This window comes from Babylonia areolata, chromosome 16 (assembly GCF_041734735.1).
Source record: "Babylonia areolata isolate BAREFJ2019XMU chromosome 16, ASM4173473v1, whole genome shotgun sequence".
Taxonomy (NCBI): Eukaryota; Metazoa; Mollusca; class Gastropoda; order Neogastropoda; family Buccinidae; genus Babylonia; species Babylonia areolata.
The window spans coordinates 12,254,541-12,282,190 of NC_134891.1; the positions used below are offsets into that span (position 1 = coordinate 12,254,541).

The following is a 27,650-nucleotide window of genomic DNA, read 5'->3' on the forward strand; positions in this document are numbered from 1 at the left end:
GCGAGCGCGGCTAGACCAAATCAGTTGCTCTGACAAGATGGGTTGTACAGACCAGGTAGGCCCCTCCAGTGTTTATCCAGGCGGCTCTTGAAGGAGCAACAACCACAATGCTGGATTCTACAACAGATACAAGACGACAAACAGAGGTTTCTGAAGAATAATGGTTTACATTATTAGCCAATCAGCAAATAGATATCTGTATTCAGCCCGGGATAGTGATCGACTCCTAGGCAACCTAACGACGCATGGCCGGGACAACAACATAATACGACATGGTGTCAGAACCGGGATCGAATTCACTGCATTGATGGTTCTGCTGATTTTTTTTTTTTTTTTTTTTTTTTTTTTACTAGATCAAAGACTGTGATTGTGATTTGTCTTGATTAGTAAACAACTGACGTTAACGATGGCGGTAACATCGTCAGTAAGCCAAGTGAAGCAGTTCACAGCCAGTGTGCCTGCTGCAGCCAAACTAGACACTAGATCTGGAGATTTTGGGAGCGACTGGAAAAGATTCCAAAGGCAATGGGAAAATTATGCAATTGCAACCAGGCTGAACAAAGAAGACCCTGAATTTCAGAGAGCAGTCTTCCTAACAACAATTGGAGAGGATGCTTTTGACATTTTTGAAGGGTTTAGATTTGAAAATGAAGATGACAACAAGAACGTGAACAAGATTATAGAGAAGTTCCAAGAGTTCTGTGTTGGTGAAATGCATGAAGCGTATGAAGCTTACAAATTTCATTGCAGACGACAAGAAGTCTCAGAATCTATTGAAGCTTTTGTTTCTGTTCTTCGCCAGTTAGCAAAGAACTTCAACTTTGGGCAACAAGAGGACAGAATGATTCGAGATCAAGTTGTTGTAGGCGTAAGAGATGACAATCTCCATGAGAAAATGTTGGAAGACCAGAAGCTTGATTTAGCTAAATGTCTGTGTTTAAGGAGAGCCCATGAGACCTCCAAGCAACAAGCACACGCAATGACAAGCCAAGAAGAGGACAGTCTCCATGTCAACAGAATCCCAGTAATGAAAAGAAGAAACCAACCAGCAAAATTTCACTTCCAAGGAAACAAGAAATGTCCACGTTGCGGAAAGAGACCAATGCATGGAAGAAAAGACAGCCCAGCAAAAGATGCTGAGTGCCAGAAACTGCTCTGCAAAGGGACACTATGCTGTCATGTGTAGAAGCAAGAAGAAAGTCCACAACATAGATGAAGGTGAAGAAGAAACAACCTTAAGCTCCATTGTGGAATGCAAAGACAAAGACGGTGTCAACTCAGTGAAAGAAGATCTTGGGCATTCTACACTGCAAATCAATGGAAAATCAGTCAGATTTCGTGTCGATACAGGTGTTGATGTCTCAGTTATTGTTCCAAGACGACTTTTCAAAAAGAACTCTCCTTTAATTGAGAAAACCAACAAGAAACTGTTAGTTCCAGGGAAGACAGAAATCAAGGTTGTAGGAAAATACACTGCCACTCTCAAGACTGAGAAGACAGAGACTGAGCAAGATCTCTACATAGTGGAAAATCTGCAAGACCCACTACTTGGGAGGCCTGCCATAGAAGCGCTTCATCTTCTTGAAAGAGTGAACTCTGCACAACAAGAAGAGAGTCCACAATCCAAGTTCCCCAAACTCTTCACTGGTCTGGGAAAGATGAAGACCGTCTACAAAATCAGACTGAGAGAAGACATGCAACCATTCTCCATAGCAGCGCCTAGACGTCTGCCGCCCCCTATGAAGACAAAAGTAAAGGAAGAACTGGCTCGACTGGAAAAAAGAAGACATCATCAGACCTGTCACCACTCCGACTGATTGGTGTGCACCAATAGTGGCTGTACCGAAATCAAATGGGAAAGTGAGGCTGTGCATCGATTTCACAAAACTCAATGAGAGTGTGCCTCGAGAAAACTTTCCACTCCCCACAACTGATCAGTTACTAGCCCAATTGGATGGTGCCAAGGTGTTCACAAAACTGAATTGTAACAGTGGTTTCCATCAAATACCACTTCATTCAGACAGCCATGAGCTGACAACCTTCATAACTCCGTCGGGCGATGTTGCTACAAGCGTCTGCCGTTTAGTATCAACTCAGGGCCAGAAGTTTCCCACCAAGAGATGACGCGCATCCTCGAAGAAATACCTGGAGTCATCTGTGACATCGATGATGTTCTGGTTTTCGGAAGAAACCAGAAGAAACACGACGAGAAACTAAAAAGAGTGTTGCAGAAGATGGAAGCAGAAAATATCACACTGAACGAGAAATGTGTCTTTTCAACGGTCACAGTGACATTTCTGGGTCACATCATCACATCTGAAGGCATCAATGTGGACCCAAGAAAGGTGGAAGTGATCAGCAATTTTCCAAAGCCGCAAAACGTTCCAGAGTTGAGAAGATTTCTCAGAATGGTGAACCATGTGGGAAAATTCATTCCAAATCTTGCAGACAGTTCAAAGCCCCTGCGAGATCTACTCAAGGAAGAAAATGAATGGACTTGGGGTCACCAACAGGAAGAAGCTTTCCAGAAACTCAAGGCCCAGCTGAGTTCAGCTCCAGTTTTGGCTCACTACGACCCTACAAAAGAGACCAAGATATCTGCAGATGCTTCATCCTATGGACTAGGTGGAGTCTTACTTCAAAAGGAAGGACAAAATTAGAGGCCTGTGTTCTACACGTCAAGATCACTGACGCCAACTGAGCAGAGATATGCTCAGGTAGAAAAAGAAGCCTTGGCATCAACTTGGTATTGCTAGAAGTTTGCAGATTTCTTGATTGGACTGAAAAAGTTCACCATAGCAACCGACCACAAACCTGTGCTAGCCTTACTTAAGAAGAAGAACTTGGATGAATTGACACCAAGGATCCAACGCTTCAGGATGAGGCTACTATGCTTCTCCTATGATGTGGAATACACACCAGGAAAGAACATTGTGATCGCTGACACACTGTCACGCGCCCCAGGAAGTGTTCCAGCTCAGCAGGATCATGAGATGGAAGATGAGACGAATCAATTCATCAACTGTCTAGCTGAGAGTCTTCCTGTCAGTGACAAACTCCGAGAGAAGATCCGCATCAAACAACTGAAAGACAAAGTCTGCAGTCAAGTCTCAAATTTCTGCAAGACTGACACATGGCCCGAAACAGCACGACGAGATCCTCAGTCAGTTGAAACAATACTGGCTTGTCCGTCAAAATCTCTCAGTGCAGGAGGGATTGCTGCTGTTTCAGAGACACATTGTCGTTCCAACAGACCTGCAAGAGGAAGTTCTGCAAAATATTCACGAAGGGCATCAAGGTATAGTGAAGTGCAGGTTTGCTGGCTAGACAATGTGTTTGGTGGCCAGGCCTCTCAAAACAAATTGAAGAGAAAATCTCCAGCTGCAGCATCTGTGAAAAGGAACGAGTTCATCACCCCGAACCACTCAAACCAACAAAAACCCCTGACTATCCTTGGCAACGTGTGGGAATGGATCTGTTTGAGTACAAAGGTCGAAAATATCTGCTGATAGTTGACTATTTCTCAAGATGGATAGAAATATCTCACCTGCCAACAACCACATCAGTCTCAGTGATTTCACACCGCAAAGCCATCTTCGGAAGACAAGGCATTCCAGAAACTGTTGTTTCAGACAATGGACCTCAGTTCAGTTCCAGAGACTTTGCCAAATTTGCAGAAAAGTATGGTTTCACCCATCTGACAAGCAGCCCTCTTCATCCTCATGGAAATGGCAAGGCAGAGAGAGCAGTACAAACTGTGAAGAACTTGTTGAAGAAAGCTGAAGATCCAAACATCGCACTTCTGAACTACGGAGCTACACCTCTACGACATGGACTGAGTCCAGCTGAACTCATGATGGGAAGAAAGCTGAGAACGAAAATCCCCTGCATGCCAAGTCATCACCTTCCAGTCAACAGAAACTTTCAAAAGTTCCCGGAAATTCATGCTCGCATCAAACAGGAACAGAAAAAGAACTTTGACCGTCGTCACAGAACAAAGTCACTGAAACCCCTGGAGAAAGAAGAGAAGGTGTGGATGAAAACTCCTAGAGATGAAGAAGCAATCGTAGTCAACAAACCGACATCATCTTCGTACACTCTGAAAACCCGTACCGGTCAACAAAGGAGGAACAGATGGCACTTACGAAGACGATACGAGGCATACAAAGAACCAGAAGAAGCTGTTACTACGTCAGCAGTTCCAGAAGAACCTGAACCAGAACCAAAACCTGAAACAGAACCTGGGCCACTACTGACAACAAATCCACGAGGTTGTGAAATGAGAGAACAAACTGAACTGGCCACTTGTACGAAATCAGGAAGACGTGTGAAACCTCGAGATATTCTAGATCTCTGACAGTGCACACTGGTTATGATATTAGTTTCAGTTTAAATGTTGGTGTTGAACAAAGTTGACGTTGAATTTATTAGTTTACCGTTAAGATGCAGATACACTGATCGAACAAGACTTGAAGACCTAAATGTAGTTTGTTTGTTTGTTTTTTTGTTTTTTACAAACTTGAAAAGGAGGGGTGTAGAATAATGGTTTATATTATTAGCCAATCAGCAAATAGATATCTGTATTCAGCCCGGGATAGTGATCAACTCCTAGGCAACCTAACGACGCATGGCCGGGACAACAACATAATACGACAGTTTCTATCGCAACAACGAAGAGAACGTCACCTACATTGGACAGATGAGCAGATCCCGAGAGCACGCTACACAGAATCGTCTACCGCGTTCGTCAAACATGAACACTGCTACAAGTCAAAGATACAATCAAGGGCGATATGATAATTCTGTCTGCTATGACGTCAGGGAAGATGGTCGTGGCCGTCATGCAGTGGACCAATACTGGAGAAAAAACTGGTACAACAATGACAGGCCAACAAGCAACTATTACATCTACTGATGAAGTGCTGACATTGTAGATTTTGCAGGCAGTATTGTATTGAGTTAACGCGCATTAACTGTATTATACCTTTAGGGTTTTTCTTTCTCTTTCCTTTTTTTTCATTGTCTAATGCCAAAAACAACATTAAAGATATTATCATGGAACCTCATGGGTTATAAAGAGACAATTGACGGACTTAAGATAAATAAATTTTAATTTTTTTAATTTTTCTTCTTTTTTTTCAAGAAATGCACCTGAATAAAGAAAGTGCACATAATATATATCTACCAGAATTCTCACCAGGAATTCACTGTGTACGACAAAAACGTAGTAAAGCAGCAAGTTCATCTGGTGATATATCGGTATATATCAAAGAAAATATCCGAAGATACGTCAAAATTCTACCATATAGCAACAGTGATCTAGTATGGTTAATGATACCTGGGACCAACAATGACAATGCTATTTACATTGGATGTGTATATATCCCACCACAAACATCGTCATTTGGTCGGGACAACACCGCGAGCATATGGGACAAGATAGAAGACAGCGTGGAACAATTAACACTAAAAGGAAATGTTATTTTGTGTGGTGATTTTAATGCACGAACTGTGCAAGTTACTGAATACATTAAGATGGATTCTGATAACAATGTATATAATTTACCACATACTTATTCATTTGACACAGAGTGCGATAGAAATTCCATGGACTCTTTGATACAAAAAACTGGCAGAAAATTGATATCAATGTGCATTGACAATGATCTGTGCATCATTAATGGAAGAACACTGGGTGATCTTCATGGGCGTTTCACATGCTATAATCAGCATGGTAGCAGTGTGGTAGATTATTTTATTTGCTCTAAGGCAATTAGTCAGGAAATATTACACATGAAAGTTCACCCTCTTAAAAGGTTTTCTGATGATTGCCAACTAGAATTAAAATTATTTATGACTGGACTATGGAGACAAAAACAAAGTATAGTAGATAACTCTCACGATATAAGTTTACTTAAAAACACATTAAAACAAAACTATATTAAAAAAACAACAACACACATTTGGGATCAATATTCATCAGCAGCATATGTCAAAGCTTTAGGTTTACCAGGGATACAGGAACAAATACATAATATATATAACAAACTGAGCAGTCAAACTGTTAATCAGTCTATCGTTAATGACATAGAAGTGAATGACGTTGTTAATGAATTCACACAAATAATGACGTCAGCTGCGAATGTTAGTCTAAGAACAGAATCTAGATTTCATAAGCAAAAACGCCGAAGAAATAAAAAATGGTTTGACAGAGACTGTTATCAACACAGAAGAGACATTAAATCAATTTTGAATGCGTTAAATAGGCAGTTACACAATCAGTCTTTACGTCAAAAATGTTTTGCTAAACGCAAGGTATACAACAGACTGGTAAAACGAAAGAAACGTTCATATAAAAATCTCTTAGTGAAAGAATTAAACGAGGCGCTCAATAAAGATCCAAAGTCAGCATGGAAAACAATTAAAACTTTGCAGACAATGGGAGAACAGAACGAATGTAAACATCAATTAAATGTTTCAAAATGGATTTATCATTTAGAAAACTTAATTTGAAAAGACGTGGAAATAAATGACGAGCAAAAAACGAAAATTCAAGATGCGCTTGAAAACACTGAAATGTTAGATGACGGCAATACATTAAGTTTCAATAAAGAAATTACTGAAGAAGAAATACGAAAGGCATGCCTAAGTCAAAAAAAGAAAAGAAAAAAACACCCCAAAAAAATCGCCAGGAAAGGACGCAATAACAAATAAGATGATCAAAAGCAGTCTTCCGGTTCTGTTACCTGTCATGCAAAAGCTATATAATATAATATATACAACAGGTATGTATCCAGACAATTGGATAACTGGTATCAGTATCCCTTTATATAAAAGCGGCAACCCAATGGTCCCAAATAACTATGGGGGGATTACACTGACTAATACATTAGGTAAAGTATTCTGCACAATCCTGAATACAAGAATGAATGAATATCTGGAGACTAACGACGTTTTGATCAAAGAACAAGCCGGATTTCGAAAAAAAACAACTATAGAACCACTGATCAAATCTTTGTTTTAAAAGAGCTAGTAGATGAGATAATAATAATAAAAAAAAGAAAGAAAAAAATTTAAAAAACCAAAAAAAACCCCAGTCGACTATATTGTTGTTTTGTAGATTTTCAAAAAGCATTCAGCACTGTTTGGCATGATGCAATGATGCTGAAGCTACACCGGATAGGAATAAAAGGTAAATATTTTGATATCATAAAAAATGAGTAAGAACGCGAAAATCTACGCAAAATCACAAGATCATTTCAGCAGAGAATTTATTATTCGAAAGGGGATACATCAGGGAAATACACTCAACCCCAATCTATTCAATATTTTCATAAATGATATCACCACAGATATGACAGAAATGAACTCCCCAACAATTCACAACAATTCATCTACTAGACTCCCATGTCTTTTATATGCAGATGATTTAGTTATTTTATCATTATCTAAAGACGGCTTGCCACAAAAGCTTAACATTTTACACTCTTACTGCAGTCAGTGGGGCTTACGATTGAATAGAGAAAAGACAAAAGTAATAATTTTTTCAAAATCTGTCCCTAAAATACCCCTACATTTTAAATGCGGAAAGGACATAATTGAAACAGCAGAAGAATATAAATATTTAGGAGTTATATTTCATAGAAATGGCAACTTCAGTCGAGCACAAGGTCATCTTAAAAATCAAGCAAATAAGGCTCTACATGTGCTACTCAGAACATTTCGTAATACAAATATGAATGTAGATATCATGTGTCAGTTATATGATACTTTGATAACGCCTATTTCAACATGTGGAGCAGAAGTTTGGTTTCCATATGATGTTGCAAGAGATGTATCGTTTAATTTATTTGAATTATTCAGTAATTGTCTTTTCAGCAAATTTCCACATGAAAGACTTCATGTCAAGTTTTGCAATCACTTACTTGGTGTACATAAAAGAGCAATGGTTCTCCCCGTTTTAGGAGAATTAGGAAGATTCCCTATCAGCCAAAAAATGATAGGTCAAGTTATTGGCTATTGGATACACATATTAGATCTTCCTCAAAATTCACTTGTATACACAACATATGAATGCATGTATCGTCAAACAAATGAAAATTTTTCAGTGGCTACTTTTCATAAGAAATATATTAACTAGCACTGGATTAGATCATGTTTGGAAAAATCAGTTCACTTTTAGTGCTAAAAGATTAAAGTATGCTATATCCAAGAAGCTTGAAAATGAATATGTAAAATTTTGGAAACAGAAACATAACACTTCATCTAAATTAGAATTTTACAAGAACGCTGTGACAAATTATAAAATTGAACCGTATTTAAAGAATACAGCAAATGGGGGGGGGGGGATGGTTCGTCCGTCGGGATCGACGAGGACCATCTCGTCATCCTGGGGGTGGGTGGGTTAGGCTCTGTGGGTGTGCAGATGACTGGTCAGGCCAATCCGCGCCCGGAAGGTTCTGACGCAGTGTGGACAGGGGATGGTGGCGGCTGTCGGGGACATGCTGGCACTGCTTTCCCTGGCCTGTCTGCATTGCTCTGCTGCAGCGATTCTGTTGGCCTCACAGGATTTGGCGCCTTTGTGGACAGCTGAACGCCACTTTGGTCTGTCCATTGCAACCAGCTCCCATGTGTCGTGGCTGATGTTGAAGGCCTTCAGAGAAGCTTTCAGAGTGTCTTTAAAACGCTTCTTTTGGCCTCCATGGGAGCGCTTGCCATGTTGGAGTTCGCCGTACAGCCTGTGGTCTGGCATGCGAACTACATGGCCTGCCCAGCGCAGCTGGGCCTGCATCAAGATGGTGTAGCTGCTGGGCAAGTTTGCACGAGTGAGCACCTCTGTGTCAGGGATCTTCTCTTGCCACTTTATGCCGAGAAGTTTTCTGAGGCTGGTGGTGTGGAAGTGGTTCAGCTTTTTGGCGTGGCGTTTGTAGACCATCCATGATTCACATCCATAGAGCAGTGTGGTGAGAACTGTGGCCTTGTATACTTTGAGCTTCGTCTCCAGGGTGATGCCTGTCCTGTTCCAAAGATTCTTATAGAGTCTGCCGAAGGCAGCGCTGGCTTTGGCGAGTCTGGCATTCACCCCGTCGTCGATGACAGCTGTGCGAGAGAGTGTACTGCCCAGGTATGTGAACTTGTCTACCGCGTTCAGTCGTTGCCCGTTGATGAAGATGTTTGGTTCAACGTAAGGCTTTCCTGGAGCTGGCTGGTGCATCACCTCAGTCTTCTTTGTGCTGATTGTGAGGCCAAAGTTGTCACAGGCAGCAGAGAACTTGTCGACACTGTGTTGCATGTCAGCTTCAGAGACAGTGATGAGAGCACAGTCATCAGCAAACAGGAGGTCGTTGACGGTGTCTGTCCTCACCTTGGTTTTTGCTTGAAGCCTCCTGAGGTTGAAGAATTAGCCATCTGTGCGGTACCTGATGCCAATGCCTACGTCAGCGTCTCTGAAGGCATCTGTCAGCATGGCTGAAAACATGAGACTGAACAGGGTGGGGGCAAGAACACACCCTTGCTTGACTCCTTTGGAAACAGGGAATGGTTCTGAAGTCTCTCCGCTGTCTTGGACTCGGGCCAGCATCCCATCGTGTAGTTGCCGTATGATGGTGATGAACTTTCTGGGACATCCGTACTTCGCCATGATTCTCCAAAGGCCATCTCTGCTAACAGTATCGAAGGCCTTGGTCAGATCGACACAGATGGAGTAAAGGTCGGCGTTCTGTTCCTGACACTTCTCCTGGAGCTTGCCTGGCAGCAAACACCATGTTGATAGTCCCGCGTTCTTTCCAGAAGCCACACTGGCTCTCTGGTAGGAGACCTTGCTCAAGGTGCGCTATGAGACGGTTGAGTAGCACTCTGGCCAGAGTCTTGCCTGCGACGGACAGCAGGGATATTCCACGATGGTTGTCACAGGCCTGATGATTACCTTTGCGCTTGTACAGGTGTATGATGGAAGCGTCTTTGAAGTCCTGTGGAACTGCCTCATGCTGCCAGATGAGCTGGAAAAGCTGATGAAGCTTCTCAGTCAGCGCCATACCACCTTCTTTGTAGACCTCAGCTGGAATGGAGTCTGAGCCAGGGGCTTTGCCATTGGATAGCAGACGGATAGCTTTCTGGGTCTCCTCCAAAGTTGGAATGGCATCCAACGACTCACTGACTGGCATCTGGGGGAGTCGGTTGATGGCTTCATCATTGATGGCGGAAGTGCGGTTCAGTACGCTGTCAAAGTATTCAGCCCATCTCTCAAGGATCCCGTCCTTGTCAGTGATCAGGGGAGAACCATCAGCACTGAGGAGTGGAGCAGATCCGGAGGTGGTGGGACCGTAGACTTCTTTCAGGCCGTTATAGAAGTTCTTCACGTCGTTCCTGTCTGCAAAGCCCTGGATCTCATTAGCTTTGTTGTTCAACCAGGAATCCTGCATCTGCCGCAGCTTCAGCTAGATGGTGCTGCGTGTGCTCTTCAGTATGTCTTTCTTTGACTGTGACTTGGGATCTTCAATGTGGGCTCTGTAGGCTTGCCGTTTGTCTTCTAGCAGCTGCTTGATCTCAGTGCAGTTCTCATCAAACCAGTCTTTGTGCTTCCTGGCAGAAGGCCCCAGGCACTCCATGGCAGTGTTGTACACCGTCTCATGCAGTGCGCTCTGATTGATGTTGCCTAGCTCCAGCTTGTTGACATTCAGGCGTTTGGGTGCTTTCATGCCCTGAGGCCGTCTCTTGGGCTGGATGCGGAGGTTGAGCTTGGAGACGATAAGGCGGTGGTCTGTCCAGCACTCGGCGCCGCACATGGCCCTCGTGACTCGTACGTCCTGCCTGTCCCTCTTCCTGACGATGACAAAGTCGATGAGATGCCAATGCCCAGAGCGAGGATGCATCCATGACGTCCTGTTACGGGTAGGGAGGCAGAAGACGGCTTTTGTGACAAGAAGGTCGTGCTCGGCACATGTCTGGAGAAGTAGTTGGCCATTGCTGTTACAGTTACCAACCCCATGCTTCCAAATCACGCCTTCCCAGGAGGTGCTGTCACAGCCAGCCCTCGCGTTAAAGTCACCAAGAATGATGAGCTTGTCTGCGTTGGAAACAGTGGTGATGACAGCATTCAGATCCTCGTAGAACTTGTCCTTGATCTCATCCGGGTTGGTCATGGTGGGCGCGTAGGCGCTGACAATGGTGGTAAACTTCTTCTCGTTCCATAAAGGGAGTTTCATCGTCATCAGGCGATCGTTCACTTCCTTCGGGGGCCCAGCCAGCTTGCCAACGAGGGTTGTCTTCACTGCAAAGCCAACTCCAGCCTCACGTCTCTCCTCAGGTCCGCGACCACTCCAAAAGAAGGTGTAGCCTGCGCCTCGCTCACAGAGTTCGCATTTTTCTGCCAGTCTGGTCTCACTTAAGGCAGCGATGTCGATGTTGTACCTGGCTAGTTCACTCGCAATGAGTGCTGTGCGTCTTTGTGGTCTGGCTGAGTCGCCTCTGTCCAGAAGCGTACGCACGTTCCATGTGGCAGTGGTCAGTGGGGTGCTCCTTGTTTTCTTCTTTCTTTCCTTTGTGTGTCGACCGCTTGAGTAAGGTCCCCGTCAGCCGCAGTATGCTGACTAGGGTGGTATGGAGCAGAAAATGTTTAGGGCACCTTTTCTAGCCCCTTCCTCATGCCATGGAGGTGAGCAGTGCTGTCCTGAAGAGGGCTGCTCAGTCGCTCAGGGGGCTGCCGATCTCCACCGCTGCTCCAGTCGGTTAAAAACGACTCTATGGCCTGAGCCGCCTGTGTGCAGGTCCACGGCTACGACTGCCAGTGTACCCACACCTGTCGCTTCGTCGCTCGCCTGTCGCCACAGGGCATGGGGAAAATGATGGTATGGGATGAAGGATGACTGATGACTTGCGCGATGACTTTGTTTTAGTGAGGAGTTGCGCACCGTCGACCTCACTCTCTTGTCTGTATCCAGTGGCAAGACGAGGTCAAGACGACTGGAGATGGAAACGGATGCAGTGGATGACCAGGATGTCCTATGTGCCTTATCCTGCCCTCAGCACTCCACAGTGCTCTGCTGCAACCGCCTTCCTCTTCGTTGAACCATGAAGGTTTCTTCCGCAGAGTCCGCCGGATCCAGTCTTCACATGCTTGGGTAGACAAGCCCTAACTCATCGTCGGTTTGAAACCCGTCGGCTACCCTAGTTTAGCCAGCCTGTCAAAGCCGTTGCCCGGGGGTTGGGCGCTGCCGCATGCTAGCAGCTTCTAGGACCCATAGGTGAGAGCTGGGTGCCGATGGGGACCAACAGAGGACGAACCACTCCCGGAAGAGCGTGACAAGCTCCCCCTCTAGAGGAACTACCCCTCCCGTGCACCCCCTAACCCCCCAGCAAATACACAACACAAGAAAGCACTGACCATGTTACGAATCAGCGCTCATGACTTACAAATCAAACAGGGAAGATATAAAAATACACCGAAAGAACAAAGACTGTGTGATACTTGTAACAGTTTAGAAGATTAGATTCACCTTTTAGACAATTGTGTAAAGTACAATACTTACAGACACAGATTCCTAATCGATATATGTCGTCCAAATGCAAAGCCTAGTGATTTGATCCTTCTTACAGAATTACAGCCAAGGCTGGCGAAATTTGTTCGTGAATGTTTCTCTTCTTAATTTGCTCATGTTTATGTTTCATTGTGTATTATAAACTTTAAGGTTTTATGACAATAAAAAGTATTCTAATCTATTCTATTCACACACACAAAAATACACACACACGCGCGCTCTCTTCACTTTGACCGTTGTAACAACTCACACCACGTGGCGGGGCGGGGGGCGGTGCAGGTACTACTCCAAACCTGGTGTCGGCGGGCGGCTGTACGCCAGCAGCAGGTACAGGGGGTACCATAGCGGCTACAGACGTGGCGGCCCCATTGGACTCCGGACCATCTACACCGACATTTACAGCGGTTTCAAGGACAAAGGTACCCGCCACCCTCTCTTGGCAAAGAGAGAGAATGAAGTTCTTTTTTCATTTGGTTGCTTGACATATATTATTTAGTACTAAGTAAGCAAAATGTCAGTAATTCAATGCTGATTATAATGCTTATTATTTCTAATGACATTGCACCATTATCAGTATCTGATGATTGTTTTCACATTGCCTTCGAAAAAAAAGTGAATTAAAAAATTTAAAGAATAAAATTAAATTTTAGAGAGAGAGAGAGAGAGAGAACGAATGAACGAAAATATTTCATTGAACTTTTGACCCATAGTTCCGAAACCAGGGGAGTGGGATGGGCGTCGGGTGGGACATTTTGATACTTGCATTGCATCAATCACCTATTCAATACTTGGACATGGCCCCCTTTCACTTTACTCGGAGTTGGTTGGGAAAGAGAGGGAATGTGAAAGTCTGTATGGGTGTGGATGGGGTGTATTCTCTGACATCCAGTGTCCTCTTATAGCCAGCCATGTGTTAACTCGTCCGTTTGATCATTCGGATCACTGTGTCCGAAAAAGAACATGCATGGTCGATCTTGCTTTGATAATGCAATGGAGTAAGTGCCCTAATATTTTGTTTGTTTACGGATCTAGGTGCATGCGTGCGTGCATGTGTGCCAAGGATTAATCTTGCGCGCGTAGGTTTTGTTAAAGTTGAATGGTGTTTACCGATTTACTAGCTGTCTGGGCTCCAGGAGGGGATTCTAGATGACTGTCAGGGAGTCAGGTCCGTCTGGATTTCGGTCTCTTCTTCGTTCGTGGGCTGCAACTCCCACGTTCACTCGTATGTAAACAAGTGGGCTTTTATGTGTATGACCGTTTTTTAACCCGCCATGCAGGCAGCCATACTCCGTTTTCGAGGTTGTGCATGCTGGGCATGTTCTTGTTTCCATAACCCACCGAACGCTGATATGGATTACAGGATCTTTAACGTGCGTATCTGATCTTCTGCTTGCGTATACACACAAAGGGGGTTCAGGCACAAGACAGGTCTGCATATATGTTGACCCGAGAGATCGGAAAAATCTCCACCATTTACTCACCAGGCGCCGTTACCGAGATTCGAACGCGGTACCCTCACATTGAAAGTCCAGCGCCTTAACCAATCGACTTATTGCGCCCGTCTGGAGTTCCAGTTAAGGGAAAGCCTGGCTGTTTGAAGAGGGGTGAAGTGTTGGCTGTTTTTCTTGCGTTCCGAGAGGGGTGGGAGGTGAGGGGGGAAAACCAAACGTTAGACTTCGTCACTTAACAACACCCCAGTGTAGCATCAAAGCGCAACGACAGGCTGAAAGGCCCAACTGTTGACGTGGACCCTCCTCCCTTGCAGCTGATGACAGGGACGGGAACGGGGCCGGGGAGGACGACCGGAGACAGCCAGTGGTCATCCGTCTGCCGCCCAACTTCAAGATGTCCGACCTGCCCTTCTACCTGTCCACCGGCATCTTTGACCCCAACGACCTGCCCGGGGGGGAGCCCTCCCCGCTGCCCACCCCCATCGTGGATCCTGTCAACCCCTCTGGCGTCTTTAGCAACAACGAGGACGATGATCTCAACAACGACCTGAACCAGATTTTTGGTGGGTAACATGTGAAAAGAGAGAAACGAAACGAAACGAGTTGAAGAGGGTAGCGGAATAAGTATGACTGGGTTATTATTATTATTATTATTATTATTATTTTTAAATATCATCCAGACCTCACAAGCAAAGACAAGCAAAGACAGACAGAGGCAAACCGAGACAGACACACAGACAGAGGAAGACAGAGACAGACACACCGGCAAAGACAGACAAACAGATAGAGGCAGACAGAGACAGACACACAGGCAGAGACAGACACACAGGCAGAGACAGACACACAGGCAGAGACAGACACACAGACAGAGACAGACACACAGGTAGAGGCAGACAGAGACAAACACACAGGCAGAGACAGACAAACAGACAGAGGCAGACACACAGAGACAGACAGACACACAGACAGAGACAGACAGACAGACACACAGACAGAGGCAAACAGAGGCAGACAGAGACAGACACACAGGCAGAGACAGACAGAGACAGACACACCGGCAGAGACAGACAAACAGATAGAGGTAGACAGAGACAGACACACAGACAGAGGCAGACAGAGACAGACACACCGGCAGAGACAAACAGATAGAGGCAGACAGAGACAGACACACAGGCAGAGACAGACACACAGGCAGAGACAGACACACAGGCAGACAGACAGAGACAGACACACAGGCAGAGGCAGACAAACAGATAGAGGCAGACAGAGACAGACACACAGGCATAGACAGACACACAGACAGACAGAGACAGACACACAGGCAGAGACAGACACACAGGCAGACAGAGACAGACACACAGGCAGAGACAGACACACAGGCAGACAGAGACAGACACACAGACAGAGGCAGACAGAGACAGACACACAGGCAGAGACAGACAAACAGATAGAGGCAGACACACAGAGACAGACAGACACACAGACAGAGACAGGCAAACAGAGGCAGACAGAGACAGACACACAGGCAGAGACAGACAGACAGAGGCAGATAGAGACAGACACACAGTCAGAGACAGACAGACACACAGGCAGAGACAGACAAACAGAGGCAGACAGAGACAGACACACAGGCAGAGACAGACAAACAGAGGCAGATAGAGACAGACACACAGGCACAGACAGACAGACAGACACACAGGCAGAGACAGACAAACAGAGGCAGACAGAGACAGACACACAGGCAAAGACAGACAGACAGAGGCAGACACACAGGCAGAGACAGACACACAGGCAGAGACAGACAAACAGATAGAGACAGACAGACAAAGACAGACACACAGACAGAGACAGACAAACAGGGGCAGACAGAGACAGACACACAGGCAGAGACAGACACATAGGTGGAGACAGACAGAGACAGACACACAGGTAGAGACAGACAGAGACAGACACACCGGCAGAGACAGACAGAAACACACACAGACAGAGACAGACACACAGATAGACATACAGACAGAGGCAGACAGAGATACAGAGACAGACACACAGAGACAGACACACAGGCAAAGACAGACAGAGACAGACACACAGGTAGAGACAGACACACACAGACAGACAAAGACAGACAGAGACAGACAGACAGACACGCCCACAAGCAAAGACAGAGACAGAGAGACAGATTGACAGGTAGAGAAATGAGGAAGGCGAACTGAACTCAGTGTTATTGAATAAACCGCAGGTTCTTTTCAACGGCGAGCTTCAAGATAGAGAGATGTTCTAACGTGTGTGTGTGTGTGTGTGTCGGGGTGACGGTGACGGTGAAGAAGTGAGAAGAGAATAACCTACTTGTACAGTAGGTCTACAACAGTTTCTTCAGCGTGAATTTACATTGTCGTGAAACTGAGAACACACACACACACACACACGCACGCACGCACGCACGCACGCACATCACACGCACACACACACACACAACACGCACGCACGCTAATACACACACACCACACGCACACACACACACACACAGACACACACACGCACGCACACACGCACATTTTATTCGAAAAACACTCTAATATTTTCCTGCTTGTTAAGTTACATAAATGCTTGCAAATGTGTCATGAGATATCAGACAAAAGTCTGATTAGCCTTCGTTTTTGTCTGTTTATTTATTCATGTATTACTTTATTATTTATTTATCTTTGTACAGGAACAAATAACAACATCTTGGGCGGAGCCAACACCAACCTACTGGCTGGAACCAATACGAACTTGTTGGGAACCAGTACCAACCTTCTGGGCGGGGCCAATACCAACCTTCTGGGCGGAACTAATACCAACCTTCTGGGCGGGGCCAATACCAACCTTCTGGGCGGAGCCAATAGTAATGTGTTGAGTGGAGCCAGTACCAATGTTCTGGGAGTGGCGAACACCAACGTCTTGGCGGGTGCGAGTACCAACGTCTTAGCAGGTAGCAACGCAAATCTGGGCGGGACAAACACGAATCTCTTGGGACAAGGTAACTAATTTTCTGTTTTTAAGTTTGTTTTTGGTCTCCCCCCCCCCCCCCGCCAACCCCCAAGGAGTGGGAAATAGTGGATGTACTTTGTGTGGTATAGTCATTAATTTAACGTCTGTTTACTAAAGTGATTTTAGACGGGACGGGTGCTTTGGGTGTGCAAAACTGCCCCTCATTCAGGCGAGCTGACGGACACTACAATAAGACATCATACTGTGATGTAAAAATATATACATGTAAGGGTTTCTTCAACTGGGTTTCATTGCAGACGTCTCTAGATCTGTCAGAGTCGGACAGTTACCAAGCCAATAGAAGACCTGTTATGGGAGGCGCGAAAGCAGAATGGACATGTAAACATTGGACTTGTGATGCTGTGCACTGTTCGCTGTCCTTGGGAAAGGCACTTCATTCCGATTCTCCTCACTCCACGCTGGTGGGAATGGCGCTACCTGACATCGACTGGGGAAGATTTTTTTTTTTTTTTTTTTAATGCGGAAGGAGAGGATTTGGCCCTGCCTTCCAGTGCCGTTCGCTGGACACTGTAGAATCCATTGCTACCCCCACCCCCTCCCCATGGCCGTGAAAGGCTATGCCGTTACCTTTACTCCCCCCCCCCTCCCTCCCTTTTTATTCTTATTGTAGCCGTGGACCCGATACATGAGGGGACAGTACAAAAGAACTAACTAATGATGATTTACTGTATTAAAGGATAGACAAGAATTCCCGCACACTGGCAAGGAACATATAGAGGCCAGTCACAAATGGGTTTTTCTATTGTTTTATTTACAATAGTTATAAGAAGAATGAGAATAGATAATGAGAGAAGACTAAGAGGAAGACAGTGCCTGGAATGACACAAACAAGTGTCATCAGCACAACATGTCGGCACAAGTGAATAGTAAAGCACATGTATACATATAACATGGAAAGACTATCACTTGGTTTGTTATAAACAACCACATACGATAAGATAACGCATATTTGTGAAGACCAAACAACTGACATCAAATTGCATTTCTGATACATTTAAATAGTGCAGTTAAAGTGATTGAAGCTATGCTGATTTAGTGAAAGTACACTAACAGTATAGATTAGGAAAAGCTTATACTGTGTCAAAGTGACTCAAATGAATCAATTTATCATGTTGCACTATACTGGAGTAAGCCAAATAGGAGAGAGCATGATAACTAGATTACAATTACACACTGATACATATCAGGTGGTTTTAACCAATAACTGATATTAACCCAACACTATCTTGTAATCTTGACAGAATACTACACACATCTTAGAGTAATGAGAATCAGTGAAACACTGTAGTATGATAACTGATTTCAGCATGTGAAATAACACATGAATAATAAACAAGATAACAGAATCAGTGGCTTTGATAAAATACTGGCAGACTAAGAGACCAGATAGTCCATGAAGAATCATCATGGCTTAACCATTAAGTGGTGAATGAACCTACATAAGTTATCCAGTTGCAATAAAGCCAAATATCAACATAGCTACGCTTGTGCCAACATTTAAATCTCCTCCACAGAAGCAGGATAAGGAACCTAACCTTCATCAGTGACAGCAAACTAGAAACTCTCACTAGAATATTCTAGTGTCCAGAGACGTCACTGACTGTGACGTTAAGAAGAATTAAATGGAACACTGCTCGAAGCATATGACGACATGGTGATTTTCTTGATCAATCATAGCCAAGCTGTGACTACATGTCAAGGCAGTAACTGAACAAAGCAATAACTGAAGAAAGCAATATCAGCATACTCATATGAACGCAAGTACTGTGTCAAAGAATACAATTTACAAATCATCAGCACATTTTACACACTGTACTTACAGTGATACGTAGCGAGACACTGTCCATTGGGGCCGCGATACACACTGGGTGACACAACAGTCAGTGGTCAGCTAGCTTGCTATCGCTGCAAACGGGCTCAGGTGAAAGTGACCACTAATCTATTGTTGGAGTTTTAACGACCTATTGGCACCTGCACCCTTAAGGTCAAGTTTGTTTGGTTGGAGTTGTTTAAATTACCACTAATCACATTGCCAATTTATGCAAGTTATGCGGACTGCAAAGACGATCACGTGTGCTGCGAGCAGATCGGCTCAAATCAGGCCAAATCTGAGAAAAACTGTTTCTTACAAGGTGTTCAGTGAAAGATTTCTAATGATTCCTGAACCGATTTACGTCGAATAAGTCGCAAAAGAAAGAGGTCAACACCTAGTTTCCAATGAGTATAAAATGAAGTGTTTATTTTTTAAGATGAATTTATAATCTTAATTTAAGTCACCTGAGCAGGGTCAGTTTTAGCGAGCTCATTGCGGAAAATTACAAACTGCGTAAAACAGTTTAACGTAGGCAAACATAAGTGGAATAGATTTAAAGATGGAATTGCGACGATTCCGACAGTATATAATACTTGTAGTTTGCTGATCGGACAAAAGAGATATTAATTAAATACGGTGGAACAGAAACAGATTCCAGCTCAGCCAATAGCGTACCGCGACACTGGTCGAGCAGTGAGTAGGTTGTCTGGCGAGGAGGACAAAATGACAGGAGCTTAGCGTCAGCTGAAATCTTTAGACTGACGAACGATTAAATGAAATCAAGTGTGCTTCTAACTGATTACAGTGTGTGTGTAAGCACAACAAATATAATATTACAGTAAACGATACAGAGACTTGATTTAATAGATGTTTGGAGCCTTTGTCTAAAAGGGGATTTGCATTCACACCGGGAATGGCGTCACACATTCTGCGGGAGCCGTTGAAGGCCTGTGGGTAGTTGCGAAAATGCCATCTGTTATACAGCTTGTGCGTGAGTTGAGTAGCCAGTCGTATTGAGCACATGGCTACATCATGATTATCTTTTAATAAGGTTATTGAATGGGCTTACTAGACTTAAAGCATTGAGCACATGGCTACATCATGATTATCTTTTAATAAGGTTATTGAATGGGCCTCCTAGACTTAAAGCTTTATATTTAATTACAATCCTAACGACCTGATAGATCTGAACCTGAAACGACCTTGGTGTAAAACTGTATACGCATGTGATCTGATAGATCTGAGGCTACATGTTCGTTGTTTGTCACTGCCAGATGAACTAGTTTGTCCTCTTCGCAGAGACTTGGCGGTGTAAAAGCATGCAAGGCGGTGTCTGACTATACAAGTAGTCACTGTAAACCTTCATCAAACCAGGACGGACACCCTGGACAGCGTGACCGTTGAGGGTGTTGTTGCCGTACAAAATGTCAAAACGGCACAAAATGTACCATAGTGATTTTCACTGACTACCTGTCATCTACATTGTACAAGGTATATACAGTAGTACTCACGACACACTAATAAGCTGTTAAATATTCAAAATCTGCAGTTCACGTCAAAGTGATCTCAAACCTATACCAGGACACCAGTTTTAAAGTCTATGGTTTTACTTAGCTGCGGATCAAAGTGGGGACCTTCCACTCCCAAGGTGGACATCTTAACCACTAGGCCATGTGTGTCTGTGTGGTAGTTGTCAGTGTTTACTCACCTTTTCAACTGCACTTCATTCAGCCGACGCGAGTCAGACCCGACGGAAAACGGTCTATTCATGTGTGACAAATTGTGGCTGCGCAGTTGACATGAATATACGTTAATGTGGAAGAAAACGTCACAAATGTGACAAATTGTAATGTTGTGACATTTTGTACCGTGAACACGGTTTTGACATTTTGTATCGCAACAGTTGTCAGCCAGTGGGTCGTTAAACCCAACGCTACATAAACCCTACAAGGTAACTTGGGCAAGACACACACCACACTCAAATTCTGGTCCAGATAGTCGGGGCAGCAGCTGCCTCTTCTGCTGTCCCGATGGTCATGGTCAGATGGGCCATGATGTAGTACACACGAGGTGCTGGTTTGTGCAGGCGGCAACACGGCAGGCCTGCTGACAGGTGGTGACCCCAACACGGATTTCTACAGCACCAAGACTGGTGGGTCTGTTGACCTGCTTGGAGGCAACACCCTGGGTAAGATGAGTCACCCTGCTCTGTCCTTCATCCCTCATACTGTGTGTGTGTGTGTGTGTGTGTGTGTGCGTGCGTGTTCCTTCCTTGTTGTTAAAGATTTATCAGATTTCATACAGCACACATTTTATCGCTGTTTTACCAGCAACTATGACGACAATGATGAACATTTTATCGCTACTGTTAGTACAGTAATAGCATGTGTGATCCATTGCAGTGTGAAGTTATTTACAGCTTTTGTGAAGAACTATGACTCTCAAACTAGGAGGCAAGACTGCACTGGCGTTTAGTGCTACCGCCTTGGGGGATAGTTGGCCTTTGGGAACCATCCCAACGCTCTGTCCTAAAACCCTCTTGGCCCAGAGAGTGTGGATGTAACTTCGTGAAAACACTCTCCACTATGATCAAATTCTAGCCTCGATAGACAGCAGGGACAGCAGGTGCCTCATCTGCTGTTCAGATGGTCATAGTCGGACATATATATAATACATAATACAAATATAATGCATAACACATTGCCCTGTTTGATGATTCACAGTTGTATCTGTTGTGTTGTCCACAGGTTAAACATTGTCTGAACTTCATACACCTTGGAGAGACGAAATATCAACCTGAACCTGCATTACATTTTGTAAATATATATATATGGCTTTTAAAATTTTATACACAATTTGATTTTCAATGGATCTTTTACACTATCTGTCCCTTTTGTTGCCATCCTTTATGCTGTACTAACCAACACAGCAAACATCGATACAGACAGACAGATGAATGAATAAGTGCATGTAAATTTTGGTCTGTCACAGAAATCGATACCCTAGAAAACATGAGTAGGGATGCTGTTTACTTAAGGAATGTTTAGGTGCTGTTTTTGTGTTTTTTAAATGTTTTTATCACTTTATTGGCTTGGATTATTTGCCTGTTTCATGTCTGAATTGCTTTTCTTTAAAATAAAAAAGAAAGAAGTAAATATTTGATTTCCTTTTAGGAAAAAATCAAATGGAAAGAAAATGATAATCAAGATGATTCTAGATATCTATCTTTTTCAGTGCTCCATAAATTAATGACAGGATTATGGATTCTTACTCTTATTCGTTTTTTTCTGTTTCTTGTTTTTGTTTTTAACTTTTATTTTTGCATTTTAACAGTAAGATGTCTCTATCAGTACATGTTTCCTCTTGTGACTGTGTCAAACCGTTACAGTCGGTGTAACTGAATCCTTTTAACTCCATTGAAGTCTGCCTAGCATGAGTCTGGATAACAGGTGAATCTGGTTTGCAACATTAGGCCTAATACTGGCATTAAAGATCAACATATCTTGCTTCAAAATTCGTTGTAAACATGAGACCTTTAGGGTTAGGGTTAGAAAACAGTAAGTTACTTTTATTCAGAACATGTCTCAATACACTGCAGTGAAAGATAAAACAGGACAACAGGAAAATGTCAAAGTCTTGTCCTGATTTTTTTTTTTTTTTTTTTAATGTAACGGATGTCCTCACAGCTTGAAATTTAAAAACTGAATATGGACGATTTTCGACAAAATGAAATTAAATGATAAAAATAGAGCACTATGATATGAACTGCTGCTTAGGATGAGGAGAATGTCCAGTTCCAAAAATTAAAAGTGGTTGGTTGGGTTTTTTTAACAGCAACCTGTTGGACATGATCATTGAAATCGGCTTGAATTTTGCAGCATGGCAAGTATCATGACTACGTCCATATGGCAGATGAATCGTTTTCTCTCTACTGATTGGTCCCTTACACCTGGCCACTGTGCTGTGCTCTGTGATTGGCTTGTTTCCTGTTGATATCTCAAACATGCATTTCACTGACCATCTTCACAACCTTGGTTTAACTGCATTACCAGTGAAAACTGCACAGACTGCATTCATGGCTTCACCAGATCTTTCTGTTTTTATATATTGGGCAGGTGAGCATACAGTGTTGGGTTCCTGACATTTATACAGCATTCACCAGCTGGACAAATCTTTTTGGGATTTCATGTTATCAAGATTAGCACAATGTTAAAACTTAGATGGACTTCACTGTATTTATATTCACAACTTTTCTTATTCATTGAAATACTATGATGTGTATGCAATCCAATTCATCAAACCCTATAGCCCCACCCTTTTAAATTTTTTTTTTTTTTTTTACACAATTGCAGGGCTTGTCATAATGCTGCAAAGATACCACTCTTTGATATTAGAGTCCAATACCTGTACCACTATGACTTTCATATATGCATAGTATGCTTTATTCCAATTAAACAGTTTATGCATTTCAGTGTCATGTTGATATGCACGTTTTGATTCCATGTACTTTGTCCTGTTCAAGTGTTGTTGGGAAGAGTGAGGGAGGAGAGAGACTAAAAAAGAAAAGGTGGCTTGGGTACTCATGTACTAGATTATGTTTTTGGGAAGAGTGAGGGAGGAGAGAGACTAAAAAAGAAAAGGTGGCTTGGGTACTCATGTACTACATTATGCTTTTGGGAAGAGTGAGGGAGGAGAGAGACTGAAAAAGAAAAGGTGGCTTGGGTACTCATGTACTACATTATGAGAGCACTTCACAAAAAGAAAACAAACAATAATGATTATGTATATATTTCAACGCATTCAGCACATCTTGTTAATCTTCGACAAATTCAAAATGTATGTCAAAAACTTTCATCTTTGCTTCATGGTATGTTGTTTGCAGTTCGTTTTAAAGGGAAAAGAAAAGAGCCAAAGCAAAACAAAAATATTCAAAAATGGAAAGCATCGCACATTCACAATAGATGTTTGACTGCTAAGGATAGCCTCAGCTTCATAACTAGCTGCATATATCCTGTCTTCAATGATGCGTGTGTGTGTGTGTGTGTGTGTGTGTGTGATAATATTATTGCATAATAAATAATATGCCGAAAAAACATTTAATCATTTCCTTAAATTGTTTATACCAACAACTGAAGTTTCGAAAATACCAGAATTCAGATCTACACACAGCAATCTGAACATCGTCCAAATGTTCAATCATTATCAAATCTGATTATTCCCATGATCAAAAGAATTCCAAGCAATTACTGAGCAAAAAATAGGCATGTCTTTCCCAAAATTGTGACTGCACTTTAATATGGAGATTTAAAAAAAGAAGCTGAACAAATTAAGTGTATTTTATTACCTTGGAACTGGAAAGTTTTTAAGGTGACAGTCATTAAACTGTCTAAAGATGAAGACCTGTGGAGAAATTTGGGGAAAATGTTCTTTTACACAGAATCAGAATCTGACTTCATATTTGTTTCTAAATCATGGTCTGGACAACTGGAAGGGTATACTTTAGTTTCCTGCTCTTGTTCACACACACACACACACACACACACACACACATATGTGCAGCTAAATATTATGCAAAAATTACCCCTTCTCCCTTTCATCGTTTTTACACAAGAAGCACATTCATTAGTAACCACACACACACACACACACACACACACACACACACAAACACACACCGTGACCACAAACTGACAGCCCCAGCCTTAGCCCCAGCCCTACACCTACCTACGCCGATGTGGCCAGAGTTCCCTCACCAGGGAACCCAGCGAGTTCCGCAGACACAAAACGAGCAAGCCACCAAGACAAAACTGTAAAAGGTCTGTAGTATCACCTACACCTGTATGGGAACTTCAAAGAGCGCAATTTGATATCGATCACACTGATCTGACCAAAGATGACAACATAAATTTACTTAAATCGCATGTACGAATCCATTTGGAAGAGAAATACCTTAATCATCTAAAGATTTTTACAGACGGCTCTGTTGTAAATGATAGAGCTGGTGCTGCTTTCGTTATTCCAGACCTTAACTTTCAAAACTCTTTTCAAGTGGGAGTTCACAGCTGAACTCATAGCAATTCTAATGGCGTTAAATTTCATGATATCCTTTCCGAAAACTATATTTCAGATTCTATTTTGTGTTGATTCTAAATCAGTTCTTCACGCTATTGAACTTATAAAAGAAACGGTTTGGTATGAACTCATTATTGAAATTAACCATTTGATTCACGAACACTTATTAAGAGGCTCTCACATAACCTTTTGCTGGATTCCTTCTCATTGCGGTTTTTACTATAATGAAAAAGTTGACATTTTAGCTAAAAAAGGAGCTAGAAGCTCCACGAAGGAGTTAGATTTAAATATTTCGCTTTCACTACAGGAATGTTACACCATGGTAGAAAAAGTCCAATGGCCAAAATTTCAGTTTGAAGAAAAACACACCGGTAACTCGGAGTTACATAAGAACATACAGAAAATGTATGGTTTCATGGGAAAACATTACCATAATGATTTTCATAAGAGGCAAATCATTTCTCTAATCTGATGATGGAAAATGAATTGTTTTCAGACAAAATATGTCAGTAATGTTTCTTGCATCTGTGGTGCTCACATAACAGCCGATCAAATACCAACTTGCGACAAGTCTCAAATTCCTGAACTGATATCATCTTCAGTGTTGACGATCTTCAGCAGTCCATTGCTAATGTATGACTTTTTCAACTCCTTGTTAAATAGTCCAGTTGGTTCGCTGTTATAGTTGTTAGTTTTTCATTAGAAATGTGTTATATTGTTATGACGTTTTGTTTATTTTTTAAACAAAACTTAAATCAATAATTTCACACACATACACACACTTTCACTTACTCGTATGCATACACAGTAATTCCCCCCTCCCCTCCTCCCACTCGATTTTTTTCCTTCCCTCCTCTAATATCACTTACAGTGAAAAGACGTTAAACTAAAGAACGAACGAAGACAAAACTACCCTTCAAAAGAAGAAAGAAAAAAGTTGAAAAATCAGTGGCGTCTTGTGACGAAAAGACGATGGATGACGCAAAAAGTACACAGTCTAGAAGTACATGTTCTGCACAGAAAGAAGAAAATGGGGAATTACCCAAGGTAACAATTCTCCACCATGTGCAGGAAAGCAGACTGGGCAAATCATACCACTTCAAAGCCTCCATGCAAAAAACTCACACAGTGTCTGAAACCAGAAATTCAATTTACTTCAAGCTGTCACGACCACAGAAAAAAAAGAAGCCTGAAGCTGTTGTCATTCATTGTGGCATCAATTAACAACTTAAGATCAAAAGATACAACAGAAATCAGTAATTTCTTTATCTCAACATTGAAAGACACTGCAAAGAAAAATCCAACAAAGTTCATCGCAAGTTCAGCAACCACTGTCAAAGATTCAAAACTGGAGGTCAAAAGACAACTGTTCAACGCAATGGTGGCTTCGGAACTGTTTGACGAAAAAAACGTATCATTCATAAAGAACGACAACCTCAAGACCAACGCCCTCAGAGACGCTGTCCACCCCAACGGCAGAGGAACCAGCATCCTCGCAGGAAACATCGGGCGACAGGTAGTGTTCTAGGATCCCTTCTTTTCCTGTTGTACATTAATGACCTTCCTAGTAGAGTGAAGAGCAATGTGAAATTGTTTGCCGACGACACAAAGTTGTTCAAACAGAGTGACCAAGTAGGTGCTTCACAAGTCCTCCAAGATGACCTAGACAACCTACAGCAGTGGTCTAGAGAGTGGTTCCTCTACTTTCATCCAGAAAATGCAGTGTAATGAAGCTAGGAAACTGCAAATCAGAAGCGATTTACTACACGAAAGGGAAAACCAACAACGGGGAGAAATACAACCTGGCACTCGCTGAGAGTGACCTGGGAGTGTACATTGACAACAAGCTGGATTTTAAGACGCATGTGGCAACAGTTACTGCAAAGGCTAACAAGATGGTTGGTATAACCAGGCGTTCCTTTGACTACCTATCTGAAGATCTGTTTATTCAATTGTTCAAATCCCTGGATAGACCCATTTTGGAATATGGGCATTCGGTCTGGAACCTGCAGTCAAAAACATTGTGCAGAGCGGTGGAAGACGTCCAGCGACGGGCAACGAAACTGATTGGTCATTTGAAGAACAAGCCTTAGCATGAAAGACTCGCTTTCCTTAAGCTACCTTGTCTAGAACACAGGAGGCAGCAGGGAGATATGATTGATTGCTATAAATACATACACGGAATCTACAAGACCACAAATCCTGAACTATCATCTGCAGTAAGTAGAGACAGAAGAGCTAACAGTTTAATGTCAAATAAATCACATTGCAGACTGAGAGTGCGCAGTTCCTTCTTTACAGAGCAAGTCGTTAATAAATCGAACGGTTGTGACTGCCCTAACCATGTCATCTTTCAAGACTAGGTTAGACGCTCATTGGGCCAACTCTCCAAATATTTATGATCCAGTATGCTATCATTAGGCCACGCATGCTGGTATACTGTATCCAACTGAACGACGAACAGGCCTTCACAGGCCTCAAACGTCTAATTCCAGTTCAAGTTCAAGAGATCATCTCTGGGAAACACCGAAGAAATCAACACACACAGCCAGATTCCACCATCACCACAACCCAGCCCCCTTTCAGTTTCAGTTTTCAGTTTCAGTTGCTCAAGGAGGCGTCACGGCGTTCGGACAAACCATATACGCTACACCACATCTGCCAAGCAGATACCTGACCAGCAGCGTAACCCAACGCGCTTAGTCAGGCCTTGAGAAAAAAAAAAAG

The 27,650-nt window shown here is 43.0% G+C and overlaps 1 protein-coding gene across 6 annotated transcripts in view; it reads left to right on the top strand.

Annotated features, from left to right (window-relative positions):
• The window catches only part of LOC143290885 (uncharacterized), a 38,772-nt gene extending 15,524 nt beyond the window's left edge, over positions 1-23,248 (top strand). For 5 of the 6 annotated variants that reach the window (XM_076600436.1, XM_076600434.1, XM_076600435.1 and 2 more), the window contains 5 exons: positions 12,816-12,955; positions 14,302-14,550; positions 16,698-17,006; positions 20,938-21,039; positions 21,599-23,247. In XM_076600436.1, coding sequence (XP_076456551.1) covers positions 12,816-12,955; positions 14,302-14,550; positions 16,698-17,006; positions 20,938-21,039; positions 21,599-21,603 — 805 coding nt within the window. In that variant the 3' untranslated portion in view covers positions 21,604-23,247. Of the gene's footprint in view, positions 1-12,815; positions 12,956-14,301; positions 14,551-16,697; positions 17,007-20,937; positions 21,040-21,598 lie in introns of all 6 variants that reach the window. The other variant, XM_076600438.1, reaches the window with a different exon arrangement.
• Positions 23,249-27,650: the final 4,402 nt, after the last annotated feature.